Source organism: Falco rusticolus, chromosome 22 (genome assembly GCF_015220075.1).
Source record: "Falco rusticolus isolate bFalRus1 chromosome 22, bFalRus1.pri, whole genome shotgun sequence".
In the NCBI taxonomy this organism is placed as follows: Eukaryota; Metazoa; Chordata; class Aves; order Falconiformes; family Falconidae; genus Falco; species Falco rusticolus.
In genome coordinates, this window is record NC_051208.1 from 27,952 (window position 1) to 52,155 (window position 24,204).

Below are 24,204 nucleotides of genomic sequence, written 5' to 3' on the forward strand. Positions count from 1 at the left end.
CCCCCCCTCCCCCATGTGTGGCGGGGGTAATTACACCTCCCGTCAGCAAAAAAAATGGTCCCTGCCGGGGAGCGATTCCCCCCCCTGAAGTGAATGATGGTGTGTTCCAAGGGGCACTTCCCCCTCCGGGGTTGTAAAATGGTCCCTGCTGGTGTATTGCCCCGCCCCCCCCCCCCCCCCCCCCCCCGCTAAAAATGTTGGGTGCCAGGGGGCAGTTATCCCCCCTGGGGAGAAATGGTATGTGCTGGGGGTAATTACCCCCCCCCCCCCCCGGGGGGTGTAAAATGGTCCCTGCTGTGTGTAGTTACCCCCCTCCTCGTGCAGAGAATGGTGTGTGCTGGGGGGGGGGGGGGGAATTACCCCCCTGCAAGTTAGATGGTCTGTGCCGGGGCACTGACACACCCCCCCCCCAGTGAGAAATGGTCCCTTCCAGTGGGTAATTACCCCCCCCGGAGGTCAGAACCACCCCATTGAGGGGGGGGGGTGGTGGTGGTGTGTGTGTCTCCTCCTGGGCCACCCCTCTCCCCCATGGGGGGTCCCCGATTCACCCCCTCGCACTCGCACGTGCACCACGCCGCCGCCGGGGCTGCGCCGCTGGGTGGGGGAGGGGTAGTGTGTGTGTTTGAGGGGGTGGGGGCGGGAGGGGCTGCGCCGGATGCTGTTTTCTGTGAAAACTTGGCCGGGGGAGGGGCCCTGCGCCCGCCCCTCCCCCTTTTGTATATTTTGTACATTAATAATAAACTGGTGGAAAAAAAAAACATCCAAAAACGAGTGATGTCAGCACCGGGTTACGCGCGTTCACTCTGGAACCTACCGACGGCGTCGATGCTGAAATACAGCGGCGGGTGTTCACTCTGAAGCCTAATGGTGGTGGTCAGGGAAGCCCCCCGCTAGCGCTCACTCTGAAACCCACTGACGGCGGCCCCCAAATCAAAGCACTTTCCAGCCACTGGTGCACCAGTCCTTTTTATTAGTGGGGGAGGGGTGCAGAGGCTGCCTGCCCCTCCCCCCGCAGCAGCACCCCCTCACTCGCGGGGGCGGTTGATGACCACCTCCCCCAGCGCCTCCAGCACCTCCCGCTTGTAGTCGTCGAAGTCGCCGTCGATCTGGCTGAGGCCCTGCTCCTCCACCACCCACAGCTGGCAGCTCGTCTCCGTGATCAGGCGGGCGTCGTGGCTCACCACGATGACGGCTGGGCGGGCGACGATGACGTCACGATGACGTCACACCGATGTCACACCAACCCCCCCCCCTTGACATCACCCGCCTCACCTCCCCGATAGTCGTTGATGGCGTCGGCCAGCGCGTCGATGGATTCGATGTCCAGGTTGTTGGTAGGTTCGTCCTGGTGGGGGAGGGGAAACGAGGGAGGTGGGTGGGTCCAGGAAGGGTGTGGCCCCATCCAAGCCCCGCCCCCTCGCCCCCCACCCACTCACCAGGATGAGCACGTCGGGCTCGCGGCAGGCCAGCTCGGCAAACACCACTCGCGCCTTCTGCCCGCCTGCAGGGAGGGGGGGGAGGGGACAGGCTCAGAGCCCCGCCCACCCCCCAGAGCCCCTCCCCCTGTCAGTCCCCGCCCCCACCGGAGAGCTTGGCGATCTGCAGCGTGTGGGCGTGGCCCTCCAGCCCGAAGCGGCCCAGGCACTTGCGCGCGTCCTGGTGCGGCAGGTTGAAGTTGCGCTGCAGGTACTCGGCTGCCGTCTCCTCCAGCCGCAGCTGCTCGGCCGCTTGTTGGTTGAAGAAGCCCACTTTCTGCAGGGGAGGGGCGCGCTCAGGCCACGCCCACCGGCCACCCCCCCGGGTTTAACTCCGCCCCCCCCCGCCCCCCCCCCAGTTTGGCTTCGCTGTGTGGTACAGCCCCAGGGGTAAGGCCACACTGCTGTGGGAAGCCACGCCCCCTGTACAGGCCACGCCCCCCACCCCAAGCTCACCGATGGGATGCCACGCCCCCACCCCGACGCTCCGCCCTCCATCTGCACACCTCCCCCTGGAAGCCCCGCCTCCATGACCACAGGACACAACCCCTGCCAAAGCGCCCATCTTAAACCCCCCAGAGGCCCCGCCCCTCCCTAGTCCCCGCCCCCCCGAGACCCCGCCCCTACTCACCAGTCGGTGGTTCCTGCGCATCTGCCCCCGTGTCTGGAAGGAAAATAGTCTTTGGGGGGGGGTGGGGAACGACCCTAACATCCAGCCCCCCCCTCACCCCAACCAAGAGGCACCGGGGGGTCCCCAACCCGCCCCCCCTGTACCTGCCAACACCCTGGGAGCCCCCCCCCCCCCGCCCCCCCCATCCCCGGGGGCACCCCAGACCCCTCAGGGTGGGGGGGATGCAGGGTCTTCCCCTGCTCCCCAAGAGCCTCACAAATACACGGGGGGAGCCCCAAAATGCAGAGGAACCCCCAAACCAAGACACCCCCCCCCCCTCCCACCCTATTTTTGGGGTGCACCCCCACATTTTTTTTGGGGGGTGGGGGTGGGGTGGGGTGTCCATACCGGTGTCAGCTGCCCGGTGAGCAGCTGCAGCAGCGTGCTCTTCCCCACGCCGTTGGGGCCCACGATACAAACTGGGGGGGGGGGGGAGAGAGCAGAGGAAAAGGGGGGACACCCGGCGACCTGTGTTATTGTGGGGTCTCCTGGCCCCCTCCCCCCGTTATTGCAGGGGGGGGTCCCTCCCCCCATGTTTACGTCGGGTCTCACCCCGGGACTCCATGTCAATGCCGAAGTCGAGGTTGCGGAAGAGCAGCTCCTGCCCCTCGTAGCCGAAATCAACGCCTGCACATGGGGAGATGGGGAGGGGGCTGAGATGGGGGGGGCCTAGACACCCCCAAACGCTCCCCGACACCCCCCCGAGGCCCCACAGAGCCCCATAACCCCCCTCTGCTGCCCCAAGTCTCCCCAAATTGCCCCTTAAAACCCCCACAGCCCCCCAAGCACCCCCCCCGTGCCCCATATCTTCCCCACACCCCCCTCCCGGAGCAGCCCCCCAACCCGCCAGGTGCCCCCCGGGTACCGTGGAGGCCGAGGATGGGGGGGCTGAGGGGGGGCGGGTTGGGGAAGGTGAAGCGGACGGTGTATTCCCGGGGTCGCTTCAGCAGCTCCGGGGCCTCGGCTGCCTCCTCCGCTGCTGTCCGCCGCCGGCACTTCTGCTGCTTCCGCGTCAGCGCCTCCTTCGTCTGCTTCTCCTGAGGGGTGGGGGGGGGAGGGGATCTCATCAGGGATCTGCTCTGGGATCTGCTGAGCCCCCCCTCACACCCACCATCGGATCCCTTACAGGGAGCTGGGCTACATGGCAGGATAAAGAGTGGGGAGCGCAACGAGTAACAGATCTAGTAACCCCACCCTGGCACCAATCTGGCCCCCAGGTCCTTCCAGATCCTTGCAGTGGATCCCCGCTGTAGGGAGGAGGAGGCAGCTTGTGTGGCAGGGGGATCCCAGGAGGGGTGGGGGTCCCCAGGGCAGGGATCTGGGGGGACACGGGGTAACAAGAGAGATGCTGGGGGCAGGTGGTGATCCTGGCGGGCAAGGGATCCCAAGGGAATGGATCCCAGAGGGATCTCCCCTCGCTCACCGCCTGCTTGGTGGACTTGCCACCAGCCTTCAGGTCACGGAGCTTTTTCTCCTGCTTCTCAAACTGCTTGAGCAGCTCCTTCTGCTTCTGCTGGTACATCTTCTTGAATGTCACTGTGAGGGACAACGGGCGGGACGTCACGGGGGGCTGGGAGGGGCAAGTAACCCCCACTAATTACCCCAGCCCCTCCCCCAACTTGACACCCCCCCCCCCCTTACGCACTGTAGTTGCCCCGGTAGTAGAAGAGGCGCTGAGCATCGAGGTGGATGATGTCGGTGCAGACGTCATCGAGGAAACCTTGGTCGTGGGACACCACCAGCAGCGTCTTCTTCCAGGTTTGCAGGTAGCTGGGGTAGGAGGGGGATGGGGACATCGAAGTGTGGGGACGTTGAGGGGACACCCTGGCTGTGGGGACAACCCCCAGCACAGGGACAAGCCCCCCTCCATAGGGGAGTCACATCTTGGGGGAGTCACATCTTGGGGGAAATCCGGCAGGACACCATGCTTGGGGACAGCTCGAATCAGGGAGGCCAAACCCCCGCCAGGGACACCACACCCTGGGGACAAAGCCACCCTGGGGACATCCCAGCGCCGGGTCTCCCTCACCCCGGGACCCTCCCGCCACATCCCTTGTGCCCCCCTCTTTGTCCCACGTCCCTACTTGTTGAGCCAGATGACTGCGTTGAGGTCGAGGTGGTTGGTGGGTTCATCCAACATCAGCAACGTCGGCTCCATAAATAAGGCCCTGAGGTGACAGCAGTGTCACCACCGGGTCCCAGCCACATCTGTGACCCCCCCACAATGTCCCCCCCGTCACTTACCGGGCCAATGACACCCTCATCCGCCACCCACCGGAGAATTTCCTTGTTGCCCTGTTCTGCATTTCAGGATTGAAGCCGAGACCGGCCAGGATACGCCGCGCCTTGGCCTCGGCAGCGGCTGCCCCTATCGCCCGCAGCTCCTCATACACCTGGGGGGCAGTGGGTGTAATTTTGAGGGGTCCTCAGGGGGTCCCCGATGTCCCCAGGTGTCCCTGTACCTTCTCCAGGTGCTCGGCAGCTGCATCGTCACCCTTCTCCAGCATCGCCTGCAGCCGCTTCTCCTCCTCCAGCAGCCGGAGTCGTTTGGTGTCGGCGCGCAGCACCGCCTGCACTGCCGGTGTGTCATCCGCCACCACCTCTGGGGGACGGGGAAGGGGTTTTTTTTGGGGGGGGGGCTCAGGTGTTTTGGGGGGAGCTAGGTATCCAGGGGACCCCGAGACCCCTGGGCACACCTTGCTCGCAGAGCAGCACATCGATGTTCGGGGGGATGCTCAGCGCCCGGTTTGCGATGTGCTTCAGCAGCGTTGTCTTCCCTTTCCTGCAGGTGAGTGAGGGGTTAAACCCTGCTGGGTGGGGGGGTAACGACCCTGCCTACCCCCGCCCCAGCCCCCCCAAGGGCGGGGGGCACCCACCCATTGGGTCCTACGAGGCCGTAGCGGCGCCCAGCCACGATGTAGAGGTCAGCGTTGATGTAGAGCTCCTTCCCGTGGGCCGAGATGCTGAACTTCTCCAGCTGCGACAGGTAAGGGCGGGGGGGGGGTGTCAGGGAACTCCCCTGAGTAATGGGGCAGCCCCCAACCCCCCAGCTGTGGCCCCCTGCCCCCTCCAGCCCCCCCCCCCCCGACCCCCTAGCCCCCCTGACCCTCCGTTCCTTTTCCCCAGCACAATGGTATGGCCGAATTATTTCTCCTCCCTACTGTAACGGTGTGCCCTGGTCCCCCCCATTTCCTTGTATAATGGGGTGACCCAATCCCCTTCTCCCCACTACAATGGCATGGTCCAAACCCCCCATCCCCCAATAAAATGGCACGGCCCACTTCCCCCCCTCCCCCACCCCACCCCCGTTCCCATATAACAGTGCATCCCAGTTCCGCTCATCTCTGTACCAGATGCAGCCCACTGGGGGATGGAAGATTCCATCTCTCTAGCGTAAGAGGGGGAACACGGAAGATACCACTTCACAGAGGCGGGGAGAAAGTAGGTACCACCTGAGGGGCTTTTGGGGGGATCTGGGGGGTCCCCAGGGTGGGTGTCAGGGTCACCTTGATGTCAGAGGCATTCTCCAGCATGGCCTGTCGCGAGGAGAGCTCGGCCTGTGACACTGAGAAGTCGTTCTCGCCTGCCGCCGCCGCCGCCTTTATGGTAGCAACCTGTCGCTCGTACTCCATCTGGGGGGGCGGGGGGGGAGACAAAGGGGCGGGGTCAGCGCCAAGCCACGCCCTCACAGGCCACACCCATTTAGAACCATGCTCTGCCCCCCGCCCCCCCCTCACCTGCTTCTTCATCTTCTTTTTCTCCTTCTTGCTGACGCGGGCGTCGGGCTCGGCCTTCCTCCCAGCCTCCTCCTCCTCCTCATGCTGTGATACGGGACAGCACCCCCCTGCCATCAGCCCCCAGTATTTGGGGGGCTCCCCCCTCCCCCTCATCCCAAGGGACTCACAGGCTCGCTGCCCTTCCGGGGCTCTTCGGCCTCATCTTCATCATCATCATCATCATCACGCAGAGCCGTAAACTTGTTCTGCAGCAGGCAGGTACGCAGACACAGTATGGTGGTGGGGTTCAGCTCCCCATCCCCCCGCAAACGACCCAGGCCTCTGGGACGGCCCTGCCCCACCCCCTCACCTTCCCGCCTTTGGGCTGCGCATCCTCATCAGAGCCTTCGGCCTCATCCTCGCTGGGGGCTTTTCCCTGGGGTGTGTGTGTGGGGGAACAGTGGGGTGAGACCCCAAAGCATGGGGATCCCCCAACCCTGGGGTGTCCTCCCCTGCCAAACCACTCCTTCACCTGCCGCTTTGCCTTGGTCTTTTCATTCTTCCGGCTTTTCTTCTTCTTCTCACCCTCCTCTTCCTCCTGCCCGGAACTGTCAGAGAGGGGGGACCCAGGCATCCAGGCCCCTCCCCTCAAACATGATCCAGCTTTTGGGGTGCCCCCACCCCTAAGCGGAATCAGGCATCCAGGTACCCCCACCTTATTGCTTTTGCTCTTGCCGGGCCGTGAGCCTTCGTCCTTTTTATCTTCCTCCTCCTCCTCCTCACTCTGTTCCTGGCTCAATGCCGCAAAGACATTGCCACCCTGGGAGGGGAACATGACGGGGTGTGGACCAGGGACCCCAAATTATTTCCCCCCAAAGTATTTCCAGGAGTCCCAGTTCCCCAGACCCAAATTCTGGCTCCTTTCCCTCAGTCTCCTCTCCCCATATTCTTGCTTCTCCCCATTTTCAGGGTGTCCCGCCCACTTCATATTTTGGGGACCCTCCCCGCACACTCACCTTTCTCCTCCTCCCCCCCTTCCTGGGGGCTGGTGCTGTGGGGGAGACGGGGATGGGTTTAGTGAGGAGCCATAGAGCTGCAGGTCAGCCAAGCCCTAGAGCAGCGCTTCCTGGTGGGACGCTCTAGCCCAGGCAGACTCACTGCTCCTGGGGGTGGGGGGAAGGTGATAAAGGACCCCCCACCCTCGCGGGACTCACCTTCCTCCTCCTCTTCCTCACTGCCAGCAGCTGCCAGCTCCTGCAGGCGCCGGCTAAGCTCTACTTCTTCAGGCTCAGGCTCTGCCCCTGGCCGCCGCCGCTCTTTCCGCCGGTCTCGCTTCTTCCGGGAGGCCTTGGGGACAGCGGGGAAAACACGTTAAGCATCTGCTTAATTACTTGTCATCTCTCCATTCATTAAGCCCCAGGTACCCCAACGTCCCGTCCCCCCCAGCCCCACCCTCCTTAGCCCCACCTCTTTATCTCAATAAGCTCCACATTCCTCATTAGCACAGCCCTAACGAACCTGTTGGGGTGGTGCCTCCTTCTCCGAGGGGGTGGGGACCTCAGCGGGTGCCGGCTTCTCCTCCTCTGCCAGCTCCTCGAAGAACTAAGGGCAAAGAGCAGAGGTCAGGGGTGGCAGGGTTAGGGTCAGGGGTCAGGGGTCAAGCGCTCACCGATTTCTTGCCTCGCCGGTCTTTCTTGCCTTTCTTCACCTGCTGGTCTGCGTGGCGGGTGGGAAGGGAGGGGAAAACAGCATCACTCATGAGGCCCCAGGCGTCTGGGCAGGCTCTGCCTCACCCACCCCACGCTGCCATGAGGGACCCAGGTGCCCAGGGCCACCCCGCGCCCCCCACCACCACAAGGGACCCAGCTGCCCCCTGCCAACCCCCACCACGTGCTACGGGACCCAGGGGAACCAGCCGACTGGGCACTTCCCCTCCCTCCCATCCGCTTTGCCCCCCCACCAACACACCGAGGCGCCCAAGGCCCCCCAGAAAAGCTTAATTCTACCCCCTCGACGGGTTAATTTCCTACCGAAAATGGTTAACCTCCCCCAAAGAGCTGATCCCCCCACAAACATGTCAATTCCCCTCGAAAGATTTAATTTGTTCCCCAAAAGAGTGAATTCCCCCAGAAAGGGTTTAGATCTGGGGTTAGACCCTCCTCAAAAAGGGTTAATTCCCTCCCCTAAAAAGAGTTAATCCGCCCCCAAAGTGTTAGTCACCCCGCAAAGTGTAAATCCTGCCCCCAAAGAGCTAATTCCCACCCCAAGGGCTTCATTTCCCCCCCCCCCCCAAGACTCCAGGCCTCCCGCTGTCACAGCCCCCTACTCCCACAGGCCTCACTCTCCTGTCAGGGGCCCAGGTACCCGGGTCCCTCCCCCCCAAGTTCCCGAGTGTCCTGACACCCCTCCCTCGCCGCCGGAGGGCCCCAGCTGCCCCGGCTTACCCTGCCCATCGCCCTCCCCCCGCCATTCCTCCTGCTTGGCCGCCGCCGGCCGCGCTCCCTTCGGCATGGCCGGGCGCCGCGTACTGCGCCTGCGCAACCACAGAGATGCGCCTAGAGCGCCGACTGGCAGAGGCGCCGCTTCCGGTCCGCCACCTCGCCGGCCCGGGCCGTTGCTACTTCCGATTGGTTCGCTGAATAACGAGTCCCGCCCGCTGACCCCGTTTCGGGCCGGGCTGCTACGTCCCGCCTTCTTGTATGGTGATCCCTCCTCCCATAGGCTTTCGGGGGTTTATCCCGCCCCCTTCTGGGGTAACGTGCTCTCCTATTGGTTTGCGCTGGTCCGTCTATCCTGGCTAGATGATCCCACCATTAGCTCGCTCAGCGATTAGTCCCGCCCCGGCGCTGAGGTAATCCTCCTTCCCATTGGCTCCTACTCCTCCTTCCTCCCCGCGCCCTCCGCAGCTCCTATTGGCTGCGGCCGGCTCCGCCCCGGCACGTGAGCTCCCGTCATGCCTCGCAAGCGGCCGTTCAGCGCGAAGCGGAAGAAGCAGCAGCTGCGCGATCGGCGCGAACGGAAACGGGGTGGTGAGCGGGGCCGGGGCCCCTGGAGTGTCGGCCGGGCCCTGTAGCGGTGGCCGGCTGGGCCCTGACACTCCGTTCTCTGTCCGCAGATGCCCCGGCAGGGCCGGACTCGGGCCCGGGGAGCCGCAGTGGGAGCCGGGAACGGGGCAGCGATGCGGCCCCGGTTGAAGCGGGAGACCCGTGGCCCCCTCCCTGCCGCCACGACCCCGGCAGGTAACCGTGAGAGGCCCGGGGCGGTGCAGGGCGCCCGGGTAGGTGAGGGGGACCCGCGTGTCTATGTGAGTTCTCGGTATGTGGCAGGTTTCGGCTGCAGCTGGGGGGGCCGCGGGCCGAAGCCTTGGCGCGCCGCCGGCGCCGGGCTCAGGAGGAGCTGCTGGAGCTGCTGCCCGAGACCGCCCTTGAGCTGGACCCTGATAGTATCTACGGCCTTGGTGAGGGCCTGAAAGACCTGGGGAAGGGGGAAAATACACCGGCGGGGGGATAAGTAACTTGAGGAGGGGGCAGATAAGCAGAGAAAGTAGGGCTAGGGCTTTTGGGGGGGGGGGGGGTAGTTAAGTGCTGGGGGGGTGGCGTGCAATAAAGTGCTGGGGGATGTAGCTAACACCCGGGGAGGGGGATTTGCCCTAGGAGGGGGTGTAGTTTATCACCTAAGAGTAAATTGGCTTAAAGATGGAGGCTAAAAATGGTTGAGGTAGGCCCAGAGAGGTCAAGTAGGAACATGGGGGGGAGGGAAGTGGCCCCCAGGTAGGGAAAATAGTCCCTGGGATGGGTGAATATCCCCTGGAGGGGGGTCCCAGGGCTGTTGGGACCCAGCTTGCTGGATGCTAGGGCTGGACTTCCCACGTCGGCCACCCTGGAGCTTCGCCATGAGCCCGGAGGAGCTGCGTGTGCGGGAGGAGGCAGCTTTCAGTGCCTTCCTCCGATCCCTCCGGGAGGACCAGCACCCCCGGGGGGCTGAGGAGGGGGGCAGCAATGGTGACGATGATGAAGGAGGTGTGGCACCATTCGAGCACAACCTGGAGGTGAGAGGGGGTGTGCGGGGGATCCTGAGGGGTCATCATGGGGGTGTTATGGGATGGAAGGGTCACTGTGTCATTGTCCCCCACCCTGCCCAGACATGGCGGCAGCTCTGGCGGGTGCTGGAAATGTCTGACATCATCCTCCTCATCACTGACGCCCGGCATCCGGTGAGTCCAAGGAGGAGCCAGGTATCCTGGGTGGGGGGAATCAGGCTACAGGGGTGCAGCTAACCCCCCATGTGTCTCCCTGCTCCATCTCAGGCACTGAATGTGCCGCCAGCGCTGGCTACGCATGTGACGCGGGAGCTGGGGAAGGGCTTGATCCTCATCCTTAACAAAGTGGACTTGACCTCGCCTGCTGTGGCCACCGCCTGGAGCCACCTCCTGCGCCGCCGCTTCCCCTCCGCCCGCGTTGTCCCCTTCACCTCTGCCCCCCAACGGACCCCCACGTCTGGTAGGGACCCAGTTGGTCAGGGTTGGGAGGGGACGGACACACCCAGGGTTTCTGACGCCCACCACCACCGCATTGTTTCTCCCCCAGGGCTGCAACGGCGGCAGAGGCGGGGGGGTGGATGGAGCCGAGCTGTGGGACCCCGGCAGCTGCTGGAAGCTTGTGAGAGCATTGTAGGGGGAGAAGGTGAGCTAGGAAGGGGAGCACCCATGGGTGCTGGCTGAGTGGGGTGGGGTCTTCCATCCACTCCTTGTGTAATGCAAACCTTGCTGAGCTTCGTGGTGGGATGGGTGTCCCAGGCAGGCGGTGTTTGGGGGGGGATCCCTTTGGGTGCTGGGGTGGGTCCCCCGGGTGCGCCCTCCATCACCCACCATGGGTTTTGCAGTGGACCTGAGCAGCTGGCGAGCACGGCTGGACCGGGCGGAGGAGGCAGCGGCACGGGGAGAGGAAGAGGAGGAAGAAGAGCAGCAGGAGGAGGTGGGGGATGGTGAGGAGGCGGGTGACGATGACGAGGACAGCGCCGGCGCCATGGTGGCCCCCCGGCAGTGGGAGCGCTACCGGCATGGCATCCTCACGCTGGGCTGTGTTGGTAAGGGGCGGGGCTTGGCCTAGTGATGGGGCATAACGGGGGAGGGCTTAACTGGGGGGCAGGGCTTTGTCAGGGGGTGGGGCCTAATCAGGTGGGGCTTTATCGAGGGGGTGGGGGGCCTAGAAAGGTGGGGGCTTATCTGTGAGTGGGGCTTCATGTAGGGGGTGTGGCCTGTTGTGAGGGGTGGGGCTTATGGCAGATAGGAGTGGGGGCTGACCCTGGAGGCGGGGCTTATGGCGGTGTCCTTGCCCACCAGGAGAAGAGGAGGGGAGCTGGTTGGTCTTCTGTTGTGCTGTGGGGGTGAGGCCTAGGGGGGTGTGGCTCCTGAGAGGGGGTGTGGCCTGAGGAGGCATGGCTCCTCCCCACAGGCCTGCCGAACGCGGGCAAGTCTTCGGTGCTGAATGCGCTGGTGGGGCGCAGCGCTGTCAGTGTCTCCCGTGCCCCTGGCCGCACCCGCTACTTCCAGACGCATTTCCTCACCCCCCGTGTCCGACTCTGCGACTGCCCAGGCCTCGTCTTCCCCTCCCACGCCCCCCCGGCTCTCCAGGTGGGTCCCAGCCCCCTCCCCAGCCCTTACAGAGCCTCGCCTGCTCCTGCTGAGCCCTGCCTGTTTGTGTGTCCCCCCCTCCCCAAGGTGTTGGCGGGCGTCTACCCCATCTCGCAGCTGCAGGAGCCCTACTCGGCCGTGGGCTTCCTGGCCTCCCGCCTCCCGCTGCCACTGCTGCTCCAGCTGCGGCCTCCCAGCACCGCCGCCGGCTGGACCGCCTGGGACATCTGCGAAGGTGCACTGTTTGTGGTGGGAATGAATTAAAATCGGAGGGTTTTTTTTCTTTTGCCATTAGTTATTTAGTTTTGCCATTGGTTAATTTCTTAGTAACAATAACAATTAAATGATATTGTTGTTTTTTAGATATTTGCTATTTGGTACTATTTATTAATTATTATATATATGATTTTAGTACTTTTTGCTACTTATTATTTTATTATTTACTGTTGTTATTTTTTTTCATGTGTGTTTTCCTCAGCCTGGGCTGAGAAGCGAGGCTACAAGACAGCAAAGGCAGCCCGTAACGATGTCTACCGGGCGGCCAACAGCATCCTGCGGCTGGCAGCGGATGGGCGACTCCGCCTCTGCCTGCGCCCCCCTGGCTATGCCGCCCAGAAGGGTGAGCCCCCCAGTACCATTCCCAGCCTCGGGGGGTGCCAGGTTCATCCTGGGAAGGGGAGGGGGAGGTTGAGTGGGATGCTGGGTCACGGTGCCTTCCTCTCCCCCCTCAGATCTGTGGGAGCAGCACCCTGAGACGGCAGCGCTGGCGGCGTTGCAGGAGCAGGGGGACCCAGGTGCGAGGGGCTCGGCCCCCCCTGGGGAGGGGTCCACCTCGGAGGAGGAGGGGAGTGACAGCGGTGAGGAGGTGGAGCCTGTGGAGGCCACGCCCCCTGCCAGCACTGGCCACAACCCCTTTGCGCTGCTGGGAGAGGATGAGTGTTAGCCCCGCCCCTCAGGGCGGAGCCAATCAGAGGTCAAGACGTATACCACTGTGCTAATACCATATATGAAATAAAGGGAGGTTTATTTCTGCAGCCAGTGCCTCCTGGTTGGTTAAAGGCAGCTTCTGTGCGGACCAGTCGGAGGTCCCGTCGGTGCTCTGTCGCCGGGTAGGGTTCATGCTGGGCTGTCCTCTGGGGCAGGGCCTGGGGGGAGAGATGGCGCGATCGATCTGACAGTCCCACCCACCTCTTCCCTTATTTGGCTTAGGCCCACCCCTATTAGCGTCATCCCGCCCCTCACTGACCGGTGGGCGTGGCCTGGTCGAGGGGGCGGTGCTTCTGCTGGCAGAGGTAGCGGCGTCGGCGTCGGCAGCTCTGGCAGTGCAGTACTATGTGGGGCTGCCCCCCTCCTGCGGCAGGGACCTGGGGGTCAGGCTCAGGCCCCCCCCCCTCCTTCTGCCCCACAGCCCCCCCAGGGACCCCAGGCATAGGGGGTACTCTTCTTTACCCCCCTCACCTCTCTCCCCACCTTCCCACAACCCCATACCCCCCTGGGATGACCCCTGTTCTCCCCTCCACCTGTCCCTGCCTCCCCTGCCTCAAACACCCTCCGGGGTGGGCAGTGATGCAGCCCCCACCAGTCCCACCTCGCAGGCGCACACAGCCCCCAGCCCCAGGCAGCAGCAGAGAGCAGCAGCGGCGGCACACGGCCCGCTTCACCGAAGGTGCCCTGTGTGGGAACATGTGCACAATAGGGGGGGTCAGGACTCCCATCGTGCCACCACCCCCCACCCCGCTGTGGGGTGGCCCCCCAAGTCCCCATAGCTCACATGCGCAGGACAAGGCGGCGGGCGGCCCCTCGCTGGGTGCTGCAGTAGAAGCGGGCGAGGGCAGGGCTGTGGGGCAGCACCCAGTGTGCAGCCTGCAGAGGGGTGAGCACAGTTGCAGACCCCCCACTCTGCCCCCGCAATAACCCTCCCCAGCCCCACAGTCCACCCCCTGCCCCATAGAGTCCCCCCTGAGCCCCTCATTTTCCCCCTCAAGTCCCCGCAGATCTCCATAGCTTGCATAGAGCCCCCCCACAGCCCTCCCCCAGACCCCTATAATTACCCGCAGGCGCCACCCCGCTCCCTCGGACCCCCACCGCCCCCCCCGAGGCGCCCCCGTCCCACCTGAAAGAGGAAGCTGAGCCGCTGCAGCGCCTCCCGATCCCGCACCGGTGCCGCCATCGCGCCCCGCGTTGGCCCTGCCCACTGGGCGGAGCCGGCTCTTCCCATTGGTCGGCGCCAGCCCCCGGGAGGCGGGGCCTCCTTCCGCCCTTCTGGCAAATAGGGGCGGGAGGGCGCCACCAGCACGAGACGGTGGGCGGGTTTGTGTCGTCACTTCCGGCGTTGGGCCCGGCGCGGCGGCTGGCGGTGAGTGGGGGCGTAGGCGGCCGGGATTTCCCCCCCCGTAGGGTGTCCCCTATAGAGACCTTCCTGTAGGGACCCCCGGCACGGCCCCTGCCTATAGGGTGTCCCCTATAGAGCCCTTCTTGTAGGGACCCCCGGCACGGCCCACCCCTGAGCGCTGTCCCCTGTAGGGACCCCTATGGCGACCCGGAACAGCTTCCCGCCCTCAGAGCCTCCACTATAGGGCCCTTTCCCGTAGGGACACGATTTATGGGGATCCTGGTACGGCCTTTTCCTGTGGTGTGTCCCCTCTAAGGATCTAAGGATCCTTCCTATAGAGCCAACCCTATAGGGACTCCCAACATCTTTGTGTGGGGTGGCCCCTATGCGTCCCCTTTTCTATAGGAACTCCCCTATAGGGACCCATGCACTTCCCCTCTGTAATGAGTGTCCCCTTATTCATCCCCTTTTCTATAGGGAATCCTCTATAGTAAACTAGGTCCCCCCCCTCCCTAAAGGGCATCCAGTTTAGGGCTCCTTTTCTATAGGGGCACTCCTATAGGGCCCCCATCCCTCTGGGGAATCCCTTATAGAGCCTCTTCCTGTGATATATCTCTATAGGGGCTCCCCCTGGGCAGGGAGTCCCCTATAGAGGCCTTCCCTATAGCGACTGCTATATAGGGCTCCCCCAGAACTTCTGCTACAGGGACTCCTATACAGGCACTGCCGGCAGCATGTTCTTGTTTTAACTGAATTCAGCTGGTTTCCCCCCAGAAAGCACTTGGGAACCACACTAGCACCTTGGTGTCACCTCCTTGCTAAATGACGTCGTCACCTTGAGAGAATTACGCTGGTTTCACCTCAAAACCCTGCTGAACCTGCACCGCCGCCTGGGAATTCCTCCGCGGCAAAATGACATCATCACCTTGATGGAGTTGAGCTGGTTTTGCCTTGCCCCAAAACCCCTTTGAACCCGCGCCGCCGCCTCAGGATCGCTTCGCACCCAAACGATATCATCACCTGGACTGAACTGAGCTGTTTTCTCCCCAAAACCACTTGGAACGCACATCGCCGCACCTTACTGTCGCATTTTTACTAAAACCGCCTCATCGCCTTCAGGGATTTAAGTTCTTTTCACCCCAAAACTTCTTCCAACCCTCCCCTTCCCATCAGCCCTTCCCCAATCCCCCTGATCCAAGCCCAGCCATCCCCACCCCCACCCCAAATTCAGGGGGGCCAACGGCAGCGCCGTCATGTCGGGTGCTGACCCCCTGGAGACGCTGCAGGTGGAAGCCAGCTGCTCGGTTTGCCTGGAATACCTGCAAGATCCCGTCATCATCGAATGTGGCCACAATTTCTGCCGCCGTTGCATCACCCGCTGGTGGGCTGAGCTGGCGCGCGATTTCCCCTGCCCCGTCTGCCGTAAAACCTCTCGCCATCGTGCCCTTCGGCCCAACCGGCAGCTCGGGAATATGGTAGAAGCCGCCCGGCAGCTTCGCGGTGCCAAACGGAAAGCCAGGGAGGAGAGTCGCTGCCAAGCTCACGGCCAAGCTTTGGCCCGGTTCTGTCGCGACGATCAAGCCCCCGTTTGCCTGCTCTGTGAGATCTCCCACGCCCACCGCGCCCACGCCCTCGTCCCCCTCGACGACGCGGCCCTCGAGTATAAGGTGGGGGGATGGGGGAGAGCGAAATCCTGGCGGGGTGAAGAGGGAGTGTGTCCCCAAGTCTTGGTTTTAGCCCCACGATTGATCCCAGGGCAGCTGGTGGAGGGGTTTCAGGTGTAACTCATCCCAGTCTCTGCTTTCAGGCCCTCCTGATGGGATTTAGCCCCAGACTCTCTCCCCGAGGACTGTTTGTGTAAGGAATTTGGCCACGGCTCATCCGTATTTCCATTTCTGGCCCCTGATGGTGGAATTTAGCTTGCCCCGAGGCTGTTTGTGGAGAAATTTTGGGCAGCAGCTCTTCGCCGTCTCCATTTTAAGCCCCAAATTCTTCCTCGAGACCATCCGAGGGAATTAGACCCTAGCTAGTCCCCATCTGCAGCTCCGTGCCGTGGGGCTTAGCCCCAAACCCTTTCCTCGAGGCCTTCCACATGGTCACCACTCGCTCAGCTCTGGCAGAGGAGGGATTCGGGGCTGGAGGAGGCATTCAGGGAAGGGGGTCCCATCCCGTTGCCTGCCCTCCTCTCTCCCCTCCTGGCAGGAGAAGCTGCAGCGCTGCCTGGAGCCGCTGGAGCGGAAGCTGGAGGCGGTGGCCGGCTGCCGAGCGCGGGAGGAGAAGAAACCCGGCGAGCTGAAGGCAGGTTGATGGTGCTGGGGGATGCCAGGGGGATCCCAGCAACTCCTGGCGCTCACTGGTGCCTTTTTCCCGGCAGAGGAAGGTGGCCCTGTGGCGGGAACGCATCGCCCGGGAATTTGAGGAGCTTCACCAGCTTCTGGAGGAGGAGGAGCGGCTGCTGCTGCAGCGGCTGGAGGAGGAAGAACGCGAGATCCTGCAGCGGCTTCAGGCCAACCTGGCTCGGCTCGGGGAGCAGCGCCGGGTCCTGGCCGCCCTCGTGGCAGAGCTGGAGGAGAAGTGTCTGCAGTCAGGCGCCGAGATGCTCAAGGTAGGGCAGGAGCGGGATCAGTATTAGCGGCGGGTGGATCACCACTGGGGATGGGAGCAGCGGCAGGGTTGTGGTGGGCCTAGGACGGGCTTGTTGCTGGGGATGGGATCACCAGGGGTGGGATTAGTTTTGGGAGATAGCCCCTGGGAATGGGATCTGTTTTGGGGACTGGATCCCCCCTGGGGACAGGATCCCCAGGAACAGGATTGGTTTTGGGGACAGGATCATCCCTGGAGACAGGACTAGTTTTAGGGGTGGGATCACCGGGAAGGCGATTGGTTTTGGGGACAGGATTGCCCCCAGGGATGGGATCACTGCGGAGGGGGGATCTGTGTTGGGGATGGGATCACCACCAGGAACACTGGGAATGGGGTCAGCATCAGGATCGTGGCCAGGGACAGGATTCCTGGGGCTGGGATTGCTGCTGGGGGCTGGGATCCCTGCTGTTGGGACTGATCCTGCCCCAGAGGTTGACTTTGAGGGGGTTCTGGCGCACCTAACTCCCCTTTTTTTCCTGCTCTCCCCGTTTCAGGACATAAAGGACACCCTGGCCAGGTAAGAACCGTGCAGGTGATTTGTGCTGCTCTCCGGGCTGTGTTTTGGGGCAGAAAAGCGGGATTTGGGGGTGCGGCGGCTGGCTCGTCCCACCTCCGCTGGGGCTGCCGGCAGGTGCGAGGCAGCGGCAGTGCCGGTGGAAGAACCGGTTTCCGTCCCCATCGAGCTGGAGAAAAACTTCTGCAGTTTCCCCCGGCAATACTTCACCCTCCGGAAAATCACCCGGCGCCTCATCGGTGAGGAAACCCCGCATCGTGCCGCAGCCGGGACCCCCCTCCCCTTGCTCCCCACCCCCTAAATCCTCCCCCTTTCCTTCCTGGTGTTGCCATCCAGGCGAGGTGACGTTGGATCCCGACACAGCACATCCCAACCTGGTTTTATCGGAAGATCGGAAAAGCGTTCGTTTCGTGGAAGTTCGACCCCGGGATTTACCCGATACCCCGCGGCGTTTCACCATCTACCCCTGCGTTTTGGCAGCGCAGGGTTTTACCTCTGGGCGTCATTACTGGGAGGTGGAAGTCGGTGATAAAACCCACTGGGCGCTCGGCGTTTGTAAGGATTCCGTGAGTCGGAAAGGGGAATTAACGCCGTTGCCGGAGACGGGATATTGGCGGGTACGGCTCTGGAATGGCAATAAATACGCAGCCACCACCACCCCCTTCACCCCGCTGACGGTGCGGGTGAAACCCAAGCGGGTGGGGGTCTTCGTGGACTACGAAGCCGGCAAAGTGGCTTTTTATAACGTCACGGATCGCTCCCACATTTATACCTTCACCGATACTTTCACTGAAAAGATTTGGCCGCTTTTCTATCCCGGGATCCGTGCCGGCAGGAAAAACGCGGCGCCTCTGGTTATCCGTTCACCCACTGACTGGGAGTGAGGGGGAAAGCGGTGCCGGTGGCGTTCGGCTTGATGACATCTGGCAGCGCCAGGAGCCGGCGCTCTGGTATAGATGGGGTTTGGCTCTCCAAGATCTGGCACCACCGGGATCCGGTGCTCCGGCATAGACAGAGTTTTTTGGCGCTCTGATGTTTGGCACCACCGGGATCCGGTGCTCTGACATCTGGCACCACCGGGATCCGGTGATCTGGCACGGCTGGGATTTGGCTCGCTGAGATGCAGCACTGCCACGGTCTGGCAATCCGGCACCACCACCAGGATTTGGCTCTTGGACATCTGGCACCGCCAGGATCCACTGCTCCGGCATAAACAGGGCTTGGCTCTCCGACATCCACTGCTCCGGCGCCACCGGGATTTGGCTCCCTGACATCCACTGCTCCGGCGCCACCGGGATTTGGCTCCCTGACATCCACTGCTCCGGCGCCACCGGGATTTGGCTCCCCGACATCCGGCACCGCCAGGCTCTTGCTCCTTGCCATCGAGCTCTGCGGCACCACTGGGCTCCGGATCGCCTTCCCCAGCGTCTGGCACCAGCCGGGTCCGGCTCTGCGGCAGCACCAGAGGCGTGTGGCGGTAGGTGCGGGCGTGTGGCAGGGCCGTGTCCCTCTACCCGTGTGTCCCTGGCCCCGTGCGTGTCCCTCTGTGTCCCCCATGTGTCCCCACATCAGTTTGTGCCTCCCCACGTGTCTGCTCCCCCGTGTCCCTGTCCATCAGCGTCCCTCTGTCCGTGTCCCTCCCTGTCTCTTTACGCCCCTCTGTGTGTCCCCACATCCGTGTCCCTCCCTGTCGCCACATTCACGTGTCCATCCGTGTGCCCACGTCCCTCTCCCCGTCCCCCCATCCGTGTCCCTCCCTATCCCCGCATTCCCATGTCCCTCCCCATCCCCGCCCCGCCATCGCCCACGCGTGGGCTGTCCTCCCCGCCTCGCACACGCCTCACACACGCCTCGCACACGCCTCCACACGCCATGGCCCCCTCAGGGCCACCGGAACGGGGCCCGCTGGCCCAGCTGGTGCGGGACACGTTGTGCCCGGCCTGCGGGCAGCCACTGCGGGACCCCGTCCTCTTCGCCTGCAACCACAGCTGCTGCCGCCGCTGCCTGCCCACCGCCCACCCCGGCGAGCCCACTGCTGCTTTCTCCTGCCCGCGGTGCTGCCTGCCCTGCGCCCCCCGCCGCCTCCGCACCCCCGTGGCTCTGGCCGTGGAGAGTCGCATCGCCCAGCGTCTGGCTCAGGGAACACCCGGACCCCCCCGCCGGCCACAGCGCTGCAGGTAAAGGGGAGCAGGGGGGACTTGGGGGGGGGAGGGGTGGGTGTCTGAGGGGGACCCAGGTGTTTGGGGGAACTGGGGGCATCTGGGGGAATCAGGGGTAGGGGGGGGGAACCTGGGGACCCAAGCATCCAGGCGCACTTGGGGGGCTCACAGGGAATTTGGGGCACCTAGGCATCTTGGGGGGACCTGGGGGGCTGGAGGGTGGGGAATTTAGGGTTACCCAGGTGTCTGGGGGCACTTGTGGGGCTGGAAGGGACTTGGGGGACAAGGGGAGGGAGGGGGCTGATCCAGGGGTGCTGGGGGGGACGCACACCCCCACAGGGCTGGAGGGGGGAGCCGTGGGGACCCAGAGCTTCTGGGGGGAGACCCAGGTGTCTGAGAGGGATTTGGGAGGGCTGGGGGTGTGTGACCCAGGTGTCATGGGGGGCTGGGGACCTTGTGGTGCTAAGGGGGGCCCCAGCGGTGCCCCCAGCTCTTCAGGGGTGCTGGGGGACCCAGGCATCCAGCTGTGACCCTGTGCCCTGTCCCTCACGTGCCTGGACACCTGAGCCCCCCCCCCTCCCCCCGGGGCCAGGTGTCACCACAGCCCAGGTGACCTCGCCATCGCCTTGGGGCAGTGGTGGGGGGGACGACGACGACACCCCAGCATCCTGGTGCACGTGCTGGGTGGGGCCTGATCCAGCTGGGTGACATTTTTGGGAAGTGACACTTGTTTTGGTGGCACCTTGTCCCTCCTGTGGGGACACACCCTGGTCTGGTGGCATCCTGGGGACACTTCTGCCCCATGGGCTTCCTGCCCCATTTGTTGTGTTTTGTCCCCTCCCTTTTAATGACATCCTGCACTAACAACCCCCCCCTCCCCTTCTCCCCACAGCCTGGGGGCCCAGCTCCGAGCTGATGCCGCCCCCCTACGCCCCCCATCCCCAGAGGAGGCACCTGGAGTGGGGAAGAACCCCCCAAAAGCTGCCCCCCTCCTCCCTCCTCGCTGACACCCCCCCCCCCCCAATAAACGCCATCTCCCCCCTTCCACGAGCACCACGGCAGCAGTCGCAGCGGTGCCACCTTTAATGCCCACAGGTGCCACGAGGAGGGGTGGTGGGGACACCCCAAAATGCCACCCCCAAACACTGGGGTGTATGTGTGGGGGGGGGCGGCAGGAATTGGTGTTTTGGAGGGGGCTCAGGCAGTGATATTTGGAAGGGGGGGGCTCAATTTGGGGGAAACAGGACTGGCATTTTGGGGATGGAGGGTCTTCAGGAGCTGAGGGGTTCAGGTATCGATTTAAGGGGGGGCTCAGGCAGTAATATTTGGGGGGTGCTGACCCCCGAGGTGATGTGGTAGGAGTGATTCTTGGGGTATGGTTCAAGCCCAGAGTCAATATTTGGGGTTGGGGGACCTGGGGAGGGGCTCAAGAGTCAATAAGGGACAGCCAGGGAGGTCCGTGGGTCAGCGGGGGGGGGGGCAGGGGGAGCTGGGACCCTCCACAGGGCTCCTCAGTGCTCCATAGGGGTGGGGGGCCCAGGGGGCAGCACTTGGGGGCCACCCCCAGCCCCCGGCATCCCCCCCCCAGCCCCCCCCTGCCGCCCCCGCCCCCGTTTATGTCCCCGGACGCAGTGGAGGTGGCCGCAGCCTTCATCCCCTCCCCTTGTCACTGCCGCCTCCTCTTCCTCCTCCTCCTCCTCGCTCTCTGTCGAGCTCTCCCCGAACGCCCGTGGCTTTTCGTAGATGCAGCAGCCTGGGGGGGGGTGGGGGGAAGTAATGGTGTGGGGGGGATGTCAGGGGACACGGGTGTCTCCAGAGGGGACACAGGTGTCTGGGGAGGGGGACAACAGCGTCCCCAGGGCCACTCACACTTGGAGGAGCGGCGGCCCAAATGCTCATTGTCGACGGTGTCGCTTGACCACTCAACCTTCTTGTCTGGCTTCCGTTTGCGCAGCTTCAGGGTCAGGCTGCGGTTCTCCTGGAAGGGGGATGGGGGTGTCACCAGCGCCATGACACCATGGCAAGGACCCCCCCCCCCCCTCGAGAACAACCCCTCCTGGGGGCTCCGACACTGCCCCAAAACAGCCCTCTGGTCATCCCCCCGACGCTGGCCCTGCACCCACTCCTGTCATGCCCCCCCCCATATTTCTGTAGGTGCCCTGGCTGTTTACAGCACACGCCCGCCCCCCACGTATACCCTGCTGGGTGTTTATAACCCCCTGCAGCTTATAGCCCACCCTGGGTGCCTATAGCCCCCATGGTACCTATAGATGTGCCTGGTATCTATAGTTCTCCATAGTCTGTGTCGCTCCCCCCTGGCATCCTTAGCCCCCCATGGGAATCTATAAATCCCCCGGAATATTTACAGCCCCCCTTCAGTATCTATAGCCCCCCCCCAGTATGTATACACGCCTCTCAGGTATGTATTGGCTCCTCCTCGGCACCTATAGCCCCCCACCCCGGTACCCACAGCCCCTCCTCGGCACCTATAGCCCCCCACCCCGGTACCCACAGCCCCTCCTCGGCACCTATAGCCCCCTCACCCCGGTACCCACAGCCCCTCCTCGGCACCTATAGCCCCTCACCCCGGTACCCACAGCCCCTCCTCGGCACCTATAGCCCCCCACCCCGGTACCCACAGCCCCTCCTCGGCACCTATAGCCCCCCACCCCGGTACCCACAGCCCCTCCTCGGCACCTATAGCCCCCTCGGGCCTTACCGGCTCGGCTGCACCGGTCTCGGTGACGGTGGCGGTGCCGCAGCCGCCGCTGTCCGCTGCTTCCGCCATGGCTGCAGCCGGCCGGTGCGGTGCCCCGGGGCCGGTGGGGGCCTCCCGGCCGCCGCCGAGGCCCCGCTGCGGGCGGGGAGCGCCGGGAAGGGCCGGGCCGGGCCGCTCTCGCCGCCGCCGCCGCCCCGGTGTAGCGCCCACAACCGCCCCCACTTCCGGCCGGCGGCGGCACTTCCGGTAGGTCCGGCAGGGAATGTGCTCCCCCTGCGCAGCCTCACTTCCGCCGTACGGCTGCGGCGCGCATGCGCGGGGCTGCCGGGCCCTTGGGGGCGCAGAGAGGGCTTGAAGGGGCACTCCAGGGCCTGGGGCGGGCAGATAAGGGCCAAGGGGGCAGTTTGAGAGGGTAGACGGGGTCTGGAGGGGCAATTCAGGGTCGGGGGCAGATAAGGCCTGAGGGGGGCAAACAGGGGCCAAGGGAGCAGTTTGGGGGGGGGGGGTGGGGTGGTGTAGAGGGGGTCTGAGGGGACATTCAGGGGCTAGGGGAGTCAAATAGGGCCCAAGGGAGCAGTTTGGGGGCGTAAAGGGGTTAACTCAGGGGCTTAGAGGGCCAGATAGGGGCCAAGGGAACAGTATGTAGGGGCAGATAGGGCCTGGGGGCTGGGCGGGGAGAGGGGGACAGGCAGCACGTTTGCGGGGCAGATAGGTGCTGGGGGTTGGGGGGCAGTTCTGGGGGGGCAGATAAGCCCTGAGGGGTGGGCAGAGAGGAGCTGAAGGGTAATTCAGAGACCGGGGCGGGCAGATGGGGCTGAAGAGGTGTTGGGAGGGGGCAACTGAGACACCCCCAAGCACAGCCACGGATAAAAACCCTGGGGGGCTTTTATTACCCACATGGGAGGGGGCAAATACCCCCGAGCGAAGCAAATACCCAGTCACGAATCCTCCTTCTCCTGAAACCTGCATGGAAAGGAAGCAGCAGTTAGGGGAGGGTTTGGGCACATCCCCCCTCCGTGGCTTGGGGAGGGGGGTGTGTATAAAAATGGGGGGGGGGGAGATAAAAATGGGGGAGCCCCTCACCGGCAGTGGGGGCAGGTGTAGAAGACGGTCTGGCCCTCGTCGGCCGAGCGCATCTGCCGGGTGTGGTATGCCATCCCCTCGTGGCCGCAGCGCGGGCACCGCCGCTCCACCTGCCCACCCCAAAATTATGGGGGTTATCCCCTGCTCTGGGCATGGGGGACTTGATACCCCCCCCCCCAAGGCTTAGGGAGGGGGTTAAACCCAACTTAGGGGGGGTAACCCCCAAATATCCTGGCCCAGGGAGTGTTGTGGTTTGTATGGGCCAGAGTTGGGGTGGGGGGCATCGTTCCAGAGGCAGTTGAGCCCCCCTGCTGTAGTTTTTTTGGGGTGGGGGGCTCTCCCAGCAGGGTTTGCCCCCCCCCACCAGCACTCACCAGCGGTCCCTCAAGGCGGGGCGCAGGATCCGACCCCCTCCCCACCGTGGGGTCCAGCCGGTTGAACTCTATGGTGCTGCGGATGATTTTACCTTCAAAATCTGGGGAAGGGGGGAAACGAAGTCAAGGGGTGCTGGGAGGGGGGATGTCCCAGAAGAGACCCAGATGTCCAGACCCCCCCCACCACTGACCAGCGCTGCGGAGGGTGAAGGCACAGCGGGGGCAGCGGATGGTGCTATGGGGGCCCGGCCGTGGCAGGACGGAGCCGCACTCGGGGCAGAAATCCAGGGAAGACTGGAAACAGGAGGGGGGCAGCTCCATGCCTGGGGGTGGGGAGCAAAAATTGTGGGGGTGTCGAGGGAGGGGTCCTCGCCTCTCAGCACACCCTCAATCCCTGGTACCGCTGACTCTCACCATCCCAGAGCCCTCAATCACCCCCCCATCACCTTACTGGCCCCCCATTCACAGGCAACCCCCCATCATCCCCAGCTCCGCCGTGCCACATGCCCCCTCCAGCATCCCCATTGCCTCCCACTGCCCCGGTTCCCCACCGACCCAGTGCTCCCCCCAGTGCCCCACATCCCCCCCATAGCCCCCCACTGCCCCCTCAATCCCTCCCGTTGCTCCCCCCAGTGCCCCTCATCCCCGCAAGCCCCCCCCCAACACGCCACATCCCTCCCAGTCCCTCCCATCGCCCCCCCAGTGCCCCCCAGAGCAGACAAGTCGAACCTCCCCGCGCTGCCCAAACCGACCTGAGCGCGCGCGGGGGGGACTCTCCCGCCCCGCCCCGTCAAACCCCTTCCTCTACGTCACTTCCCCCTTCCCAAGCTTGCGGAGCTCCACGTTAATTATTGGAAGCCCCAGGGATCGATTAATTAAGCTCGTGT

General features: G+C 64.1%; 6 protein-coding genes across 9 annotated transcripts; 2 read left to right on the forward strand and 4 right to left on the reverse strand.

Moving 5' to 3' along the window:
• Positions 1-952: 952 nt before the first annotated feature.
• On the reverse strand, positions 953-8,433 carry ABCF1 (ATP binding cassette subfamily F member 1). 2 transcript variants are annotated; one of them, XM_037372063.1, is made up of 26 exons: positions 8,306-8,433; positions 7,531-7,577; positions 7,380-7,463; positions 7,076-7,208; positions 6,878-6,912; positions 6,577-6,681; positions 6,394-6,459; positions 6,232-6,297; positions 6,050-6,127; positions 5,883-5,960; positions 5,652-5,777; positions 5,022-5,122; positions 4,842-4,927; positions 4,608-4,747; positions 4,390-4,538; positions 4,230-4,313; positions 3,791-3,915; positions 3,569-3,681; positions 3,011-3,182; positions 2,698-2,772; positions 2,494-2,564; positions 2,107-2,139; positions 1,584-1,752; positions 1,437-1,501; positions 1,273-1,345; positions 953-1,192 (listed from the first exon to the last, which is right to left on the reverse strand). In XM_037372063.1, exons 1-26 carry the CDS (start codon positions 8,370-8,372, stop codon positions 1,026-1,028), a joined length of 2,508 nt encoding a protein of 835 aa, XP_037227960.1. In that variant the 5' UTR covers positions 8,373-8,433; the 3' UTR covers positions 953-1,025. The 2 variants fall into 2 exon arrangements, with proteins under 2 accessions (XP_037227960.1, XP_037227959.1); XM_037372062.1 differs by having other exon boundaries at positions 5,883-5,966.
• A 331-nt stretch (positions 8,434-8,764) lies between these two features.
• On the forward strand, positions 8,765-12,527 carry GNL1 (G protein nucleolar 1 (putative)). Its single transcript, XM_037371966.1, has 12 exons — positions 8,765-8,890; positions 8,977-9,100; positions 9,188-9,318; positions 9,716-9,909; positions 10,003-10,074; positions 10,168-10,360; positions 10,448-10,543; positions 10,743-10,946; positions 11,315-11,493; positions 11,581-11,728; positions 11,972-12,112; positions 12,225-12,527. Exons 1-12 carry the CDS (start codon positions 8,815-8,817, stop codon positions 12,434-12,436), a joined length of 1,770 nt encoding a protein of 589 aa, XP_037227863.1. The 5' UTR covers positions 8,765-8,814; the 3' UTR covers positions 12,437-12,527.
• RPP21 (ribonuclease P/MRP subunit p21) lies at positions 12,484-13,717 on the reverse strand. Of its 2 annotated transcripts, XM_037372040.1 has the most exons (5): positions 13,607-13,717; positions 13,265-13,356; positions 13,082-13,164; positions 12,740-12,844; positions 12,501-12,638 (listed from the first exon to the last, which is right to left on the reverse strand). In XM_037372040.1, exons 1-5 carry the CDS (start codon positions 13,709-13,711, stop codon positions 12,610-12,612), a joined length of 414 nt encoding a protein of 137 aa, XP_037227937.1. In that variant the 5' UTR covers positions 13,712-13,717; the 3' UTR covers positions 12,501-12,609. The 2 variants fall into 2 exon arrangements, with proteins under 2 accessions (XP_037227936.1, XP_037227937.1); XM_037372039.1 differs by lacking the exon at positions 13,082-13,164 and having other exon boundaries at positions 12,484-12,638.
• A 49-nt stretch (positions 13,718-13,766) lies between these two features.
• Positions 13,767-17,885, forward strand: LOC119140545 (E3 ubiquitin-protein ligase TRIM39-like). Its single transcript, XM_037371996.1, has 7 exons — positions 13,767-13,849; positions 14,600-15,492; positions 16,028-16,123; positions 16,200-16,430; positions 16,963-16,985; positions 17,100-17,221; positions 17,319-17,885. The coding sequence occupies exons 2-7, from the start codon at positions 15,079-15,081 to the stop codon at positions 17,864-17,866; spliced, it is 1,434 nt and encodes a 477-aa protein (XP_037227893.1). The 5' UTR covers positions 13,767-13,849; positions 14,600-15,078; the 3' UTR covers positions 17,867-17,885.
• Positions 17,886-20,206: 2,321 nt separating this feature from the next.
• Positions 20,207-22,597, reverse strand: PPP1R11 (protein phosphatase 1 regulatory inhibitor subunit 11). The gene is made up of 3 exons (XM_037372041.1): positions 21,861-22,597; positions 21,011-21,119; positions 20,207-20,894 (listed from the first exon to the last, which is right to left on the reverse strand). The coding sequence occupies exons 1-3, from the start codon at positions 21,927-21,929 to the stop codon at positions 20,653-20,655; spliced, it is 420 nt and encodes a 139-aa protein (XP_037227938.1). The 5' UTR covers positions 21,930-22,597; the 3' UTR covers positions 20,207-20,652.
• A 124-nt stretch (positions 22,598-22,721) lies between these two features.
• On the reverse strand, positions 22,722-24,132 carry POLR1H (RNA polymerase I subunit H). 2 transcript variants are annotated; one of them, XM_037372043.1, is made up of 5 exons: positions 24,070-24,132; positions 23,509-23,640; positions 23,318-23,418; positions 22,944-23,053; positions 22,722-22,823 (listed from the first exon to the last, which is right to left on the reverse strand). In XM_037372043.1, exons 2-5 carry the CDS (start codon positions 23,636-23,638, stop codon positions 22,799-22,801), a joined length of 366 nt encoding a protein of 121 aa, XP_037227940.1. In that variant the 5' UTR covers positions 23,639-23,640; positions 24,070-24,132; the 3' UTR covers positions 22,722-22,798. The 2 variants fall into 2 exon arrangements, with proteins under 2 accessions (XP_037227940.1, XP_037227939.1); XM_037372042.1 differs by having other exon boundaries at positions 24,047-24,122.
• Positions 24,133-24,204: the final 72 nt, after the last annotated feature.